This window comes from Oncorhynchus gorbuscha, linkage group LG11 (assembly GCF_021184085.1).
Source record: "Oncorhynchus gorbuscha isolate QuinsamMale2020 ecotype Even-year linkage group LG11, OgorEven_v1.0, whole genome shotgun sequence".
In the NCBI taxonomy this organism is placed as follows: Eukaryota; Metazoa; Chordata; class Actinopteri; order Salmoniformes; family Salmonidae; genus Oncorhynchus; species Oncorhynchus gorbuscha.
Window position 1 is genome coordinate 6,572,291 of NC_060183.1, and position 12,500 is coordinate 6,584,790.

The 12,500-nt window shown below is 49.0% G+C and overlaps 1 protein-coding gene across 8 annotated transcripts in view; it reads left to right on the forward strand.

The window, feature by feature from the left end:
- The window catches only part of tacc2 (transforming, acidic coiled-coil containing protein 2), an 88,611-nt gene that overhangs the window by 16,261 nt on the left and 59,850 nt on the right, over positions 1 to 12,500 (forward strand). For 2 of the 8 annotated variants that reach the window (XM_046368448.1, XM_046368450.1), the window contains exon 1: positions 9,663 to 9,945. The exons of 1 other annotated variant lie outside the window; for it this stretch is intronic. In XM_046368448.1, coding sequence (XP_046224404.1) covers positions 9,776 to 9,945 — 170 coding nt within the window. In that variant the 5' untranslated portion in view covers positions 9,663 to 9,775. Of the gene's footprint in view, positions 1 to 9,661; positions 9,946 to 12,500 lie in introns of those variants that run through there. 5 more of the 8 variants (XM_046368454.1, XM_046368451.1, XM_046368453.1 and 2 more) reach the window with 4 other exon arrangements.

Here is a 12,500-nt window from a genome sequence, read left to right on the forward strand (position 1 = left end):
AAGCACATTTTAGTTTTCAGAAATTGTTATAATATAGCCAATTTTGACTTTGCAGCTGGCCTGTCTAAGAGCAAATTGTTCAGTTCTGCCTCTGGGACAATAAGTGTCAACGTGTGATTGAGCATCAGGTTCCACAGATGAGAGGAGAGTCGGGGATCCCAAGAAGATTAGACTGTCCAGTAGCAAAACTGTGCACTTATTGTCTCTACAGATGATCCCTCTGGGAGAGTCGGGGATCCCAAGAAGATTAGACTGTCCAGTAGCAAAACTGTGCACTTACTGTCTCTACAGATGATCCCTCTGGGAGAGTCGGGGATCCCAAGAAGATTAGACTGTCCAGTAGCAAAACTGTGCACTTACTGTCTCTACAGATGATCCCTCTGGGAGAGTCGGGGATCCCAAGAAGATTAGACTGTCCAGTAGCAAAACTGTGCACTTATTGTCTCTACAGATGAGAGGAGAGTCGGGGATCCCAAGAAGATTAGACTGTCCAGTAGCAAAACTGTGCACTTATTGTCTCTACAGATGATCCCTCTGGGAGAGTCGGGGATCCCAAGAAGATTAGACTGTCCAGTAGCAAAACTGTGCACTTATTGTCTCTACAGATGATCCCTCTGGGAGAGTCAGGGATCCCAAGAAGATTAGACTGTCCAGTAGCAAAACTGTGCACTTATTGTCTCTACAGATGATCCCTCTGGGAGAGTCGGGGATCCCAAGAAGATTAGACTGTCCAGTAGCAAAACTGTGCACTTATTGTCTCTACAGATGATCCCTCTGGGAGAGTCGGGGATCCCAAGAAGATTAGACTGTCCAGTAGCAAAACTGTGCACTTATTGTCTCTACAGATGATCCCTCTGGGAGAGTCGGGGATCCCAAGAAGATTAGACTGTCCAGTAGCAAAACTGTGCACTTATTGTCTCTACAGATGATCCCTCTGGGAGAGTCAGGGATCCCAAGAAGATTAGACTGTCCAGTAGCAAAACTGTGCACTTATTGTCTCTACAGATGATCCCTCTGGGAGAGTCAGGGATCCCAAGAAGATTAGACTGTCCAGTAGCAAAACTGTGCACTTATTGTCTCTACAGATGATCCCTCTGGGAGAGTCAGGGATCCCAAGAAGATTAGACTGTCCAGTAGCAAAACTGTGCACTTATTGTCTCTACAGATGATCCCTCTGGGAGAGTCAGGGATCCCAAGAAGATTAGACTGTCCAGTAGCAAAACTGTGCACTTATTGTCTCTACAGATGATCCCTCTGGGAGAGTCAGGGATCCCAAGAAGATTAGACTGTCCAGTAGCAAAACTGTGCATTTATTGTCTCTACAGATGATCCCTCTGGGAGAGTCAGGGATCCCAAGAAGATTAGACTGTCCAGTAGAAAAACTTTCTTTGCTCCTGTCAGAGATTTGTCCCGTTCCTGACCTCTCCTCAAGTCCATCTCTGCAATGACCTGCCCCGGGGGCACGAAGGTTACTTAACCGTGGCAAAGGGAAGGTATAATGATGATTAGCTTTCACTGTCTCCTCCCCTTTCTCCATCTTTTCTGGTAAGGCTTGCGCTCTTGTTTTTTAGTCAGAATGAGTGGAATGAAGGATCCATAGACGATGTTACTTGGACAGACAGGGACGCACACGATGGGGATTATTTTATTTATTTATTTTATTTAAACTTTATTTAACTAAATCAAATGAAATTAAATGTATTTATAAAGCCCTTCGTCCATCAGCTGATATCTCAAAGTGCTGTACAGAAACCCAGCCTAAAACTCCAAACAGCAAGCAATGCAGGTGTAGAAGCACGGTGGCTAGGAAAAACTCCCTAGAAAGGCCAAAACCTAGGAAGAAACCTAGAGAGGAACCAGGCTATGTGGGGTGGCCAGTCCTCTTCTGGCTGTGCCGGGTGGAGATTATAACAGAACATGGCCAAGATGTTCAAATGTTCATAAATGACCAGCATGGTCAAATAATAATAATCACAGTAGTTGTAGAGGGTGCAGCAAGTTGAAATCAGGAGTAAATGTCAGTTGGCCTTTCATAGCCGATCATTAAGAGTATCTCTACCACTCCTGCTGTCTTGAAAACAGCAGGTCTGGGACAGGTAGCACGTCCAGTGAACAGGTCAGAAATCCATAGCCACACGCAGAACAGTTGAAACTGGAGCCGCAGCACGACCAGGTGGACTGGGGACAGCAAGGAGTCATCATGCCTCAGGTCCTCCGAGAGAGAGAGAGAAAGGAAGAGAGAAAGAGAATTAGAGAGAGCAAACTTAAATTTACACAGGACACCGGATAAGATAGGAGAAGTACTCCAGATATAACAAACTGACCCTAGCCCCCCGACACATAAACTACTGCAGCACAAATACTGGAGGCTGAGACAGGAGGTGTTAGGAGACACTGTGGCCCCATCCGACAATAACCCCGGACAGGGACAAACAGGAAGGATATAACCCCACCCACTTTGCCAAAGCACAGCCCCCACACCACTAGAAGGATAACTTCAACCACCAACTTACCATCCTGAGACAAGGCCGAGTATAGCCCACAAAGATCTCCGCCACGGCACAACCCAAGGGGGGGGCTAACCCAGACAGGAAGATCACGTCAGTGACTCAACCCACTCAAGTGACGCACCCCTCCTAGGGATGGCATGAAAGAGCACCAGTAAGCCAGTGACTCAGCCCCTGTAATAGGTTAGAGGCAGAGAATCCCAGTGGAGAGAGGGGATTTATTTATTTATCCGTTATTTTACCAGGTAAGTTGACTGAGAACACGTTCTCATTTGCAGCAACGACCTGGGGAATAGTTACAGGGGAGAGGAGGGGGATGAATGAGCCAATTGTAAACTGGGGATTATTAGGTGACCGTGATGGTTTGAGGGCCAGATTGGGAATTTAGCCTGGACACCAGGGTTAACACCCCTACTCTTACGATAAGTGCCATGGGATCTTTAATGACCTCAGAGTGTCAGGACACCCGTTTAACGTCCCATCCGAAAGATGGCACCCTAAACAGGCCAGTGTCCCCAATCACTGCCCTGGGGAACTGACCAGGCAGAGACAGCAAAGGCGGTTCGTTGCTCCAGAGCCTTTCCTCCTGGGCCACTAAGCTACCTAGGCCACTCTAACCACTAGGCTACCTTCCGCCCCTACACTCTAACCACTAGGCTACCTGCCGCCCCTACACTCTAACCACTAGGCTACCTGCCGTCCCTACACTCTACCCACTAGGCTACCTGCCGCCCCTACACTCTAACCACTAGGCTACCTGCCGTCCCTACACTCTAACCACTAGGCTACCTGCCGTCCCTACACTCTAACCACTAGGCTACCTGCCGTCCCTACACTCTAACCACTAGTCTACCTGCCGTCCCTACACTCTAACCACTAGGCTACCTGCCGTCCCTACACTCTAACCACTAGGCTACCTGCCGTCCCTACACTCTAACCACTAGGCTACCTGCCGCCCCTATTAGAGTATACCACCATCTTGCTTAATATATCTGTCATGTCACCTCTGGGTTCATATGGTTCACTGTACGTCCGTTTGTAGAGTGTGGCGCTTGCTGCGTCTGGGTTGTGGGTTCAATTCCCAGAGCCACCCATAAGTAAAATTGTACGCATGCGTGACTGTAAGTGCCTTTGGATAAAATAATCTGGTAGATGGGAAGGGAAGGAGGTCAAGGCATATTTTAATGAAATAGTAGCAGGTTGGCGTTTATTGGGATGACTCATGACCTGGAGGCAGCAGGATCCTCATTAGCTGTCACAGCAACAAAGTAATAAAAGCTCGTTTTAACCACACTGCTAACATTATGTCTAACCCTAACTTTAAAAAGTTTTAAATTTTCAGTAATGTCTACGATAAATAAACAATATTGACTTGGCAGTCGAGCCATCTCGTGAAAATGGCTCTGCTCTGCCTCGGGACAAGATTCATCTCAATAAACGCCAATCTGAGAAAAAGTAGGGCAGTATTACACTATTTTGGTTGGTCATGTACAGCAGAGGTGAGCAGTGTTTATCTTGTAGTCATATTTCTCCAGTCCATTCAGCCCCCCCCCCCCCCCTCATTGATTATTCATCTCTCTGTCATATCTGCGTTCGCTTCACATCTGTAATTTATGTTACCTGATGTGGCCCTGACCTCTCCTCAAGTCCATCTGTGCAGTGACCTGCCCCGGGGGTTCTAAGGTTATTGACCGCGGTGAAGGGAAGGTTTTACGCCGCCATTGACTTATGTCTCTAATGACAGCAGGGTGAACTTACAGGGGGTCATGCTATCCTCCCCCAACCTATCTTCTCCTCCCTGCTGTTGTCTGATTCATGTTCTCCTGTGTGTGTGTGTGTGTGTGTGTGTGTGTGTGTGTGTGTGTGTGTGTGTGTGTGTGTGTGTGTGTGTGTGTGTGTGTGTGTGTGTGTGTGTGTGTGTGTGTGTGTGTGTGTGTGTGTAGACAAAGGGGTACACACACACACGGTGGTTTGGCTAAGAGACAGAGACTGGTTGTTATGGATCTCCCTGGTTGTTATGGACCTCCCTGGTTGTTATGAACCTCTCCGTTTGTTATGGACCTCCCTGGTTGTTATGGACCTCCCTGGTTGTTATGGACCTCTCTGGTTGTTATGGACCTCTCTGGTTGTTATGGACCTCTCTGGTTGTTATGGACCTCTCTGGTTGTTATGGATCTCCCTGGTTGTTATGGACCTCTCTGGTTGTTATGGATCTCCCTGGTTGTTATGGACCTCCCTGGTTGTTATGAACCTCTCCGTTTGTTATGGACCTCCCTGGTTGTTATGGACCTCCCTGGTTGTTATGGACCTCCCTGGTTGTTATGGACCTCCCTGGTTGTTATGAATCTCTATGGTTGTTATGGACCTCTCTAGTTGTTATGGACCTCCCTGGTTGTTATGGACCTCCCTGGTTGTTATGAACCTCTCCGTTTGTTATGGATCTCCCTGGTTGTTATGGACCTCTCTGGTTGTTATGGACCTCTCTGGTTGTTATGGACCTCCCTGGTTGTTATGGACCTCCCTGGTTGTTATGGACCTCCCTGGTTGTTATGAACCTCTCTGTTTGTTATGGACCTCCCTGGTTGTTATGGACCTCCCTGGTTGTTATGGACCTCTCTGTTTGTTATGGACCTCCCTGGTTGATATGAACCTCTCCGTTTGTTATGGACCTCCCTGGTTGTTATGGACCTCCCTGGTTGTTATGGACCTCCCTGGTTGTTATGGATCAATATTTGTGTTTATTTTATCTCCCTCCATGTTCACAGTGGGGGTGACTGACTCTCCCTGTGTCTCCCCCTAATCTTCCATGTTTACAGTGGGGGTGACTGACTCCTCCTGTGTCCCCCAGTTCTCCCATAATCCTCCAGGTTATCCGCTATTCTGTGTGTGCGCATGGGTGTGTGTGTGTGCTTGCATGCGTGCGTGTGTGTGTGTCTCTGTGTGTGTGTGTCTCTCTGTGTGTGTGTGTGTGTGTGTGTGTCTCTCTCTCTCTCTGTGTGTGTGTGTGTCTCTCTCTCTCTCTCTCTCTCTCTCTCTCTCTCTCTCTCTCTCTCTCTCTCTCTCTGTGTGTGTGTGTCTCTGTGTGTGTGTCTCTGTGTGTGTGTCTCTGTCTGTGTGTGTGTCTCTCTCTCTCTGTGTGTGTGTGTGTGTCTCTGTGTGTGTGTGTGTGTGTGTCTCTCTCTGTGTGTGTGTGTGTGTGTGTGTGTGTGTGTGTGTGTCTCTGTGTGTGTGTGTGTGTCTCTGTGTGTGTGTGTGTGTCTCTGTGTGTGTGTGTTAGGGTTACCAGTACTGAGTCAATGTGCAGTGGTACGAGGTAGTTGAGGTAATATGTACTGTATATAGGGGTAAAGTGACTAGGCAATCAGGATAGATCATAAACAGAGTAGCAGCAGCATATGTGAAAGAGTGTGGAAGTGTGTATGTGTGAGTGAGTGTGTGTGTGTGTGTGGCGTCAATACACATGTGTGTGTTTGTTTTGTACGTGTGAGCGTTTGTAGTGTGTGTCAGTGTAGTTAGTATATGTGAGTGTGTGGGTAGAGTCTAGTGAGTGTGTGGTAGAGTCTAGTGAGTGTGTGGTAGAGTCTAGTGAGTGTGTGGGTAGAGTCTAGTCAGTGTGTGGGTAGAGTCTAGTGAGTGTGTGGGTAGAGTCTAGTGAGTGTGTGGGTAGAGTCTAGTGAGTGTGTGGGTAGAGTCTAGTGAGTGTGTGGGTAGAGTCTAGTGAGTGTGTGGGTAGAGTCTAGTGAGTGTGTGGGTAGAGTCTAGTGAGTGTGTGGGTAGAGTCTAGTGAGTGTGTGGGTAGAGTCTAGTGAGTGTGTGGGTAGAGTCTGCCACCCCTACACTCTAACCACTAGGCTACCTGGCGTCCCTCCACTCTAACCACTAGGCTACCTGCCACCCCTACACTCTAACCACTAGTCTACCTGCCGTCCCTCCACTCTAACCACTAGGCTACCTGCCGTCCCTACACTCTAACCACTAGGCTACCCTACCTCCTCTACACTCTAACCACTAGGCTACCTGCCACCCCTACACTCTAACCACTAGGCTACCTGCCGTCCCTCCACTCTAACCACTAGGCTACCTGCCGTCCCTACACTCTAACCACTAGGCTACCCTACCTCCTCTACACTCTAACCACTAGGCTACCTGCCACCCCTACGCTCTAACCACTAGGCTACCTGCCACCCCTACGCTCTAACCACTAGGCTACCTGCCACCCCTACGTCTAACCACTTGGCTGGTGACGTCCCTACACCCTAACCACTAGGCTACCCTGCCGAAGCATAGGGTAGTGCTCACGTTCCGGTTAGTGGTGACGTTGGGTCCGACACTGATAGTACCGGGGTTGGTTAAGCCACCGGGGTTGGTTAAGCCACCCGGGGTTGGTTAATTCACTGGGGTTGGTTAAGCCACCGGGGTTGGTTAAGCCACCCGGGGTTGGTTAATTCACTGGGGTTGGTTAAGCCAGCTCATTGGTCTGTCATGCTCTAGCTGGCTTTAGAGGTTTGTTTCCCCAGAGGTGTCCATCCCACGTCAGGCCTTCAGCTTGATCGTAATGTTTTTACGCCTCTGCCGGGTCATTGGTCTCCCACATCTCCGCCGGATCATCTAGGTCCCATTCCTGGGACGACCCGTCAGGCTCGCCCAGGTGGGACGCCGGGTGGCACCCCTAGAGCGCGGGGTACTATCACGCCTGCTCCCGCTCTTCCCCCATGGTGCTCGAGGGCGCCAGGCTCCCCAGCATTGCGCACTCCTGCCATCATCATTACGCACACCTGCCTTCCCTCACCACGTGCGTCAGCGATTATCGGACTCACCTGGACTCAATCACCTCTGTCATTACCTTCCCTATGTCTGTCTGGTTCCCCGCTCTGTTCCCTGATTGTTGTCTGTCTTTGTTAACCCGTTTCTTGTTCTGTTTCTGATTAAACGTTTGACTCCCTGTATCTGCTTCTCATCCCTGGCATCGGTCCTTACGCTGTGGTGGCTGGAGCCTTTGACAATTTTTAGGGCCTCCTGACACCGCCTGGTATAGTGATCCTAGATGGCAGGGAGTTTGGCCCCAGTGATGTACTGGGCCGTAAGCATTACTCTCTGCAGCGCCTTGTGGTCGGATGCCGAGTAGTTGCCATACCAGGCGGTGATGCAACCGGCCAGGATGCTCGCGATGGTGCAGATGTAGAACTTTTTGAGGATCTGGAGGGCCCTTGCAAAATATTTTCTTCCTCGTGAGGGGGAAGAAGCGTAATTGTGCCGTCTTCACGACTGTGATGGTGTGTTTCGACCATGTGATAGGATCTTTTGAGATGTGGACACCAAGGAACTTGAAGCCTCCACGTTGAGTGTCAGCGTGACGGATGTGATGTTACCTACCTTCACCACCTGGGGGCGGCACATCAGGAAGTCCAGGATCCAGTTGCAGAGGGAGGTGTTCAGTCCCAGAGTCCTTAGCTTAGTGATGAGCTTTGAGGGCACTATGGTGTTGTTGAATGCTGAGCTGTAGTCAATGAATAACATTCTCACATAAATGTTCCTTTTGTCCAGGTGGGAAAGGGCAGTGTGGAGTGTAATAGAGATTTTGTCATCTGTGGATCTTTTGGGGCATGTGACTTGGAGTGGGTCTAGTGTGTCTGGGATAATGGTGTTGATATGAGCCATGACCAGCCTTTCAAATACATTTCATGGCTACAGATGTGAGTGTTACAGGTCGGTAGTCATTTAGACAGATTACCATGGTGTTCTTGGGGACAGAGACTATGGTGGTCTGCTTGAAACATGTAGGTATTACATTTGAAAACATCATTGCTAGCTGGTCAGCGCATGAATACACGTACTGGTAATCCGTCTGACCCGGCGGCCTTGTGAATATTAACCTGTTTAAAGGTCTTACTCGCATCAGCTATGGACAGTCGTCCGGACCAGCTGGTGCTCTCACATATGGTTCAGTGTTGCTTGCCTTGAAGAGATCCTAGAAGGCATTTAACTGGTAGGCTCTCGGCTGGGTTTTCCTTTGCAAATCCATGATAGTTTGTGTCCTGTATTGACCCTTTGCCTGTGTGTGTTTGTGGAGCCGAGTAGACCAGAATCACTGTGTGTGTGTGTGTGTTTGTAGAGCAAAGCAGACTAGAGTCACTGTGTGTGTGTATGTGTTCTCTGCACAACGGCAAATCTTCAAGCCGTCGATTAAAAATCGGTGCAGAAAAAGGGAGGGAGGGAGGGAGGGAGAGAGAGAGAGAGAGAGAACGAAGAGAGAGAGAGAGAGAGAGAGAGAGAGAGAGAGAGAGAGAGAGAGAGAGAGAGAGAGAGAGAGAGAGAGAGAGAGAGAGAGAGAGAGAGAGAGAGAGAGAGAGAGAGAGAGAGAGAGAGAGAGAGAGAGAGAGAGAGAGAGAGAGAGAAGGAACATGCTTCACTTTGACAGACTGTTTCCTCCATTCTCTAAAATAGCCTACGAGGAGAGTGGTGTGTGTGTGTGTGTGTGTGTGTGTGTGTGTGTGTGTGTGTGTGTGTGTGTGTGTGTGTGTGTGTGTGTGTGTGTGTGTGTGTGTGTGTGTGTGTGTGTGTGTGTGTGTGTGTGTGTGTGTGTGTGTGTGTGTGTGTGTGTGTGTGTGTGTGTGTGTGTGCGCATGCGTGTCTCTCACACAGCCGCACACAGAGCTGCCAGCATCTTCAGTTCCAGCGTGTTCACATCCGGGTGGTTAGGGAAAGAAAAAGAGGGAGGGAGGGAGATGGAGAGAGAGGACCAATGAGAGAGATGGAGAGAGAGGACCAGGGAGGGAAGGAGAGAACGAGAGACTGACAGAATATCTGCAGGTTAGTGTGAGACTCAGCCGTTAGAACGATCATTGAGGACTGGAGAAGAGAGGAAGGGAGGAAGGATAATTTACAACTGGAGAAGAGAAGAAGAGAAGAAGGGAAGAGGAGGGGATAAAGAAACAACAAAAGAGCAGAAGAAAGGGAAGGAGACACAATATAAGAGGGATAGAGACAAGGAAGAAGAACTCTTGAGAGAAGGATAGGAGAGCAGGAGAGAAGAGTAGAGTAGAGAAACCAAAGGAAGAGGGGAGAGGCAGAGAGGAGAGGCAGAGAGGAGAGGCAGAGAGGAGAGGTGGAGAACAGAGGTAGAGAGGAGAGGCAGAGAGGAGAGGTAGAGAGGAGAGGTAGAGAACAGAGGTAGAAAGGAGAGGCAGTCTAGAGAATAGTAGAGAAATCGACAGGAGAGCATCAGTAGAGAGAGTCAGTTCAGAGGTAGAAGCAGAGGAGAGACAGGCATGGTCTGGGGGGCTCTGTCTCCTCTGCAGTGGGCTCGGTGGGGCTGGGACACCCTATACAGAGACACCAGCCCTGGGGATGGGGACAGCCCTACTAACCCTACTCTGGGGATGCTCCAGAGACTGTCCTGGGGGTCCCAACACCATGCCATGATCCTGGCCAGACAGAGGTGAGAGACCGAGAGAGAGAGAGAGAGAGAGAGAGAGAGAGAGAGAGAGAGAGAGAGAGAGAGAGAGAGAGAGAGAGAGCGAGAGAGAGAGAGAGCGAGAGAGAGAGATGGAGAGAGAGAGAGATGAGAGAGAGATGGAGAGAGAGAGCGAGAGAGAGAGCATGAGAGAGAGATGGAGAGAGAGAGAGAGAGAGAGAGAGAGAGAGAGAGAGAGAGAGAGAGAGAGAGAGAGAGAGAGAGAGAGAGAGAGAGAGAGAGAGAGAGAGAGAGCATGAGAGAGAGATGGAGAGAGAGAGAGAGAGAGAGAGAGAGAGAGAGAGAGAGAGAGAGAGAGAGAGAGAGAGAGAGAGAGAGAGAGAGAGAGAGAGAGAGAGAGAGAGAGAGAGAGAGAGAGAGAGAGAGAGAGAGAGAGAGAGAGAGAGAGAGAGAGAGAGAGAGAGAGAGAGAGAGACAGAGACAGAGAGAGAGAGAGAGAGAGAGAGAGAGAGAGAGAGAGAGAGAGAGAGACAGAGACAGAGACAGAGAGAGAGAGAGAGAGAGAGAGAGAGAGAGAGCGAGAGAGAGATGGAGAGAGAGAGAGAGAGAGAGAGAGAGAGAGAGAGAGAGAGAGAGAGAGAGAGAGAGAGAGAGAGAGATTATTGAGAGAGAGAGAGAGAGAGAGAGAGAGAGAGAGAGAGAGACAGAGAGAGAGAGAGAGAGAGAGAGAGAGAGAGAGAGAGAGAGACAGAGAGAGAGAGAGAGAGAGAGAGAGACAGAGAGAGAGAGAGAGAGAGAGAGACAGAGAGAGAGAGAGAGAGATTATGAGAGAGAGATGGAGAGAGAGAGAGAGCATGAGAGAGAGATGGAGAGAGAGAGCGAGAGAGAGAGCATGAGAGAGAGATGGAGAGAGAGAGAGAGAGAGAGAGAGAGAGAGAGAGAGAGAGAGAGAGAGAGAGAGAGAGAGAGAGACAGAGAGAGAGAGAGAGAGAGAGAGACAGAGAGAGAGAGAGAGAGAGAGAGAGAGAGAGAGACAGAGAGAGAGAGAGAGAGAGACAGAGAGAGAGAGAGAGAGACAGAGAGAGAGAGAGAGAGATTATGAGAGAGAGATGGAGAGAGAGAGAGAGCATGAGAGAGAGATGGAGAGAGAGAGCGAGAGAGAGAGCATGAGAGAGAGATGGAGAGAGAGAGAGAGAGAGAGAGAGAGAGAGAGAGAGAGAGAGAGAGAGAGAGAGAGAGAGAGAGAGAGAGAGAGAGAGAGAGAGAGAGAGAGAGAGAGAGAGAGAGAGAGAGAGAGAGAGAGAGAGAGAGAGAGAGAGAGAGAGAGAGAGAGAGAGAGAGAGATGGTGAAAGGGGAATGAAAAAGGATCTGTGAATCATCTCAGGTGCCTGGACTCATTTTAGTTTGACATGTTGAGACAATGTATATTTTCAAGCAGTATAATATCTGTGGTGCTAAAGTCTTTTAGGGGGGGGGGGTGGCAGAATATTTAGATGTATGTGTGGGTGTATGCTGCATTCAAGATGAATATGTAAATATGGCATGTGGTTTACAGGATCAGCCAAAGTAGTACAGCACCCATGCAGAATTTTAATGTTAAGTGCCTTGCTCAAGGGCACATCAACATATCTTTCACCTTGTCGGCTCTGGTATTTGAACCAGCCACCTTTCAGTTACTGCTCTAACCACTAGGCTTCCTGCTGGTTACTGACCCAACGCTCTAACCACTAGGCTACCTGCTGGTTACTAGTCCAACGCTCTAACCACTAGACTACCTGCTGGTTACTAGTCCAATGCTCTAACCACTAGACTACCTGCTGGTTACTAGTCCAACACTCCAACCACTAGACTACCTGCTGGTTACTAGTCCAACGCTCTAACCACTAGACTACCTGCTGGTTACTAGTCCAATGCTCTAACCACTAGGCTACCTACTGGTTACTGACCTAACGCTCTAACCACTAGTCTGTCTGTCTGTCTGTCGCTTGGTTCGTGTGTAAAATGGAGGGGGGAGCGTCTCAGGCGAGCCATTTTCTGTCTCCTGGCTGCAGATTCAGCGCTTTCATTTGCAGACCTAATAATCCAGCAGGGCCAATCAGACGTAAAGGGACACGTTGACCGGTACATGTCACATACATGTTGACCGGTACATGTCACATACACGTTGACCGGTACATGTCACATACACGTTGACCGGTACATGTCACATACACGTTGACCGGTGGTCTTTGTTGGACTAAATATGGGAGCACAAAGAACAGAGACAATATTGGAACCATAAAGTAGAACCGTCACAACGTTCACACATTCGCTCATCAGTTTTCAGACTGGTGATATTTTCTCTCAAAGAGAGAGAAAAAAAAGCATGTATATCTGCACAGATGGTTGTACTTACTGTACGCTGGGAAAATGACTTGACGATCAACATATTTCTTTGTTTTGTTTTCGTCAGATCAATATCTGTCTGCCAAATCTATCCTACACGGGCTCAATGACAGCTGAGCCACGTTCCAATAGCCATTGTTGTCACTCATTTCTTTATGTGGATTGAGAAGAGAGCGATTGTCGTTGTGTTGTA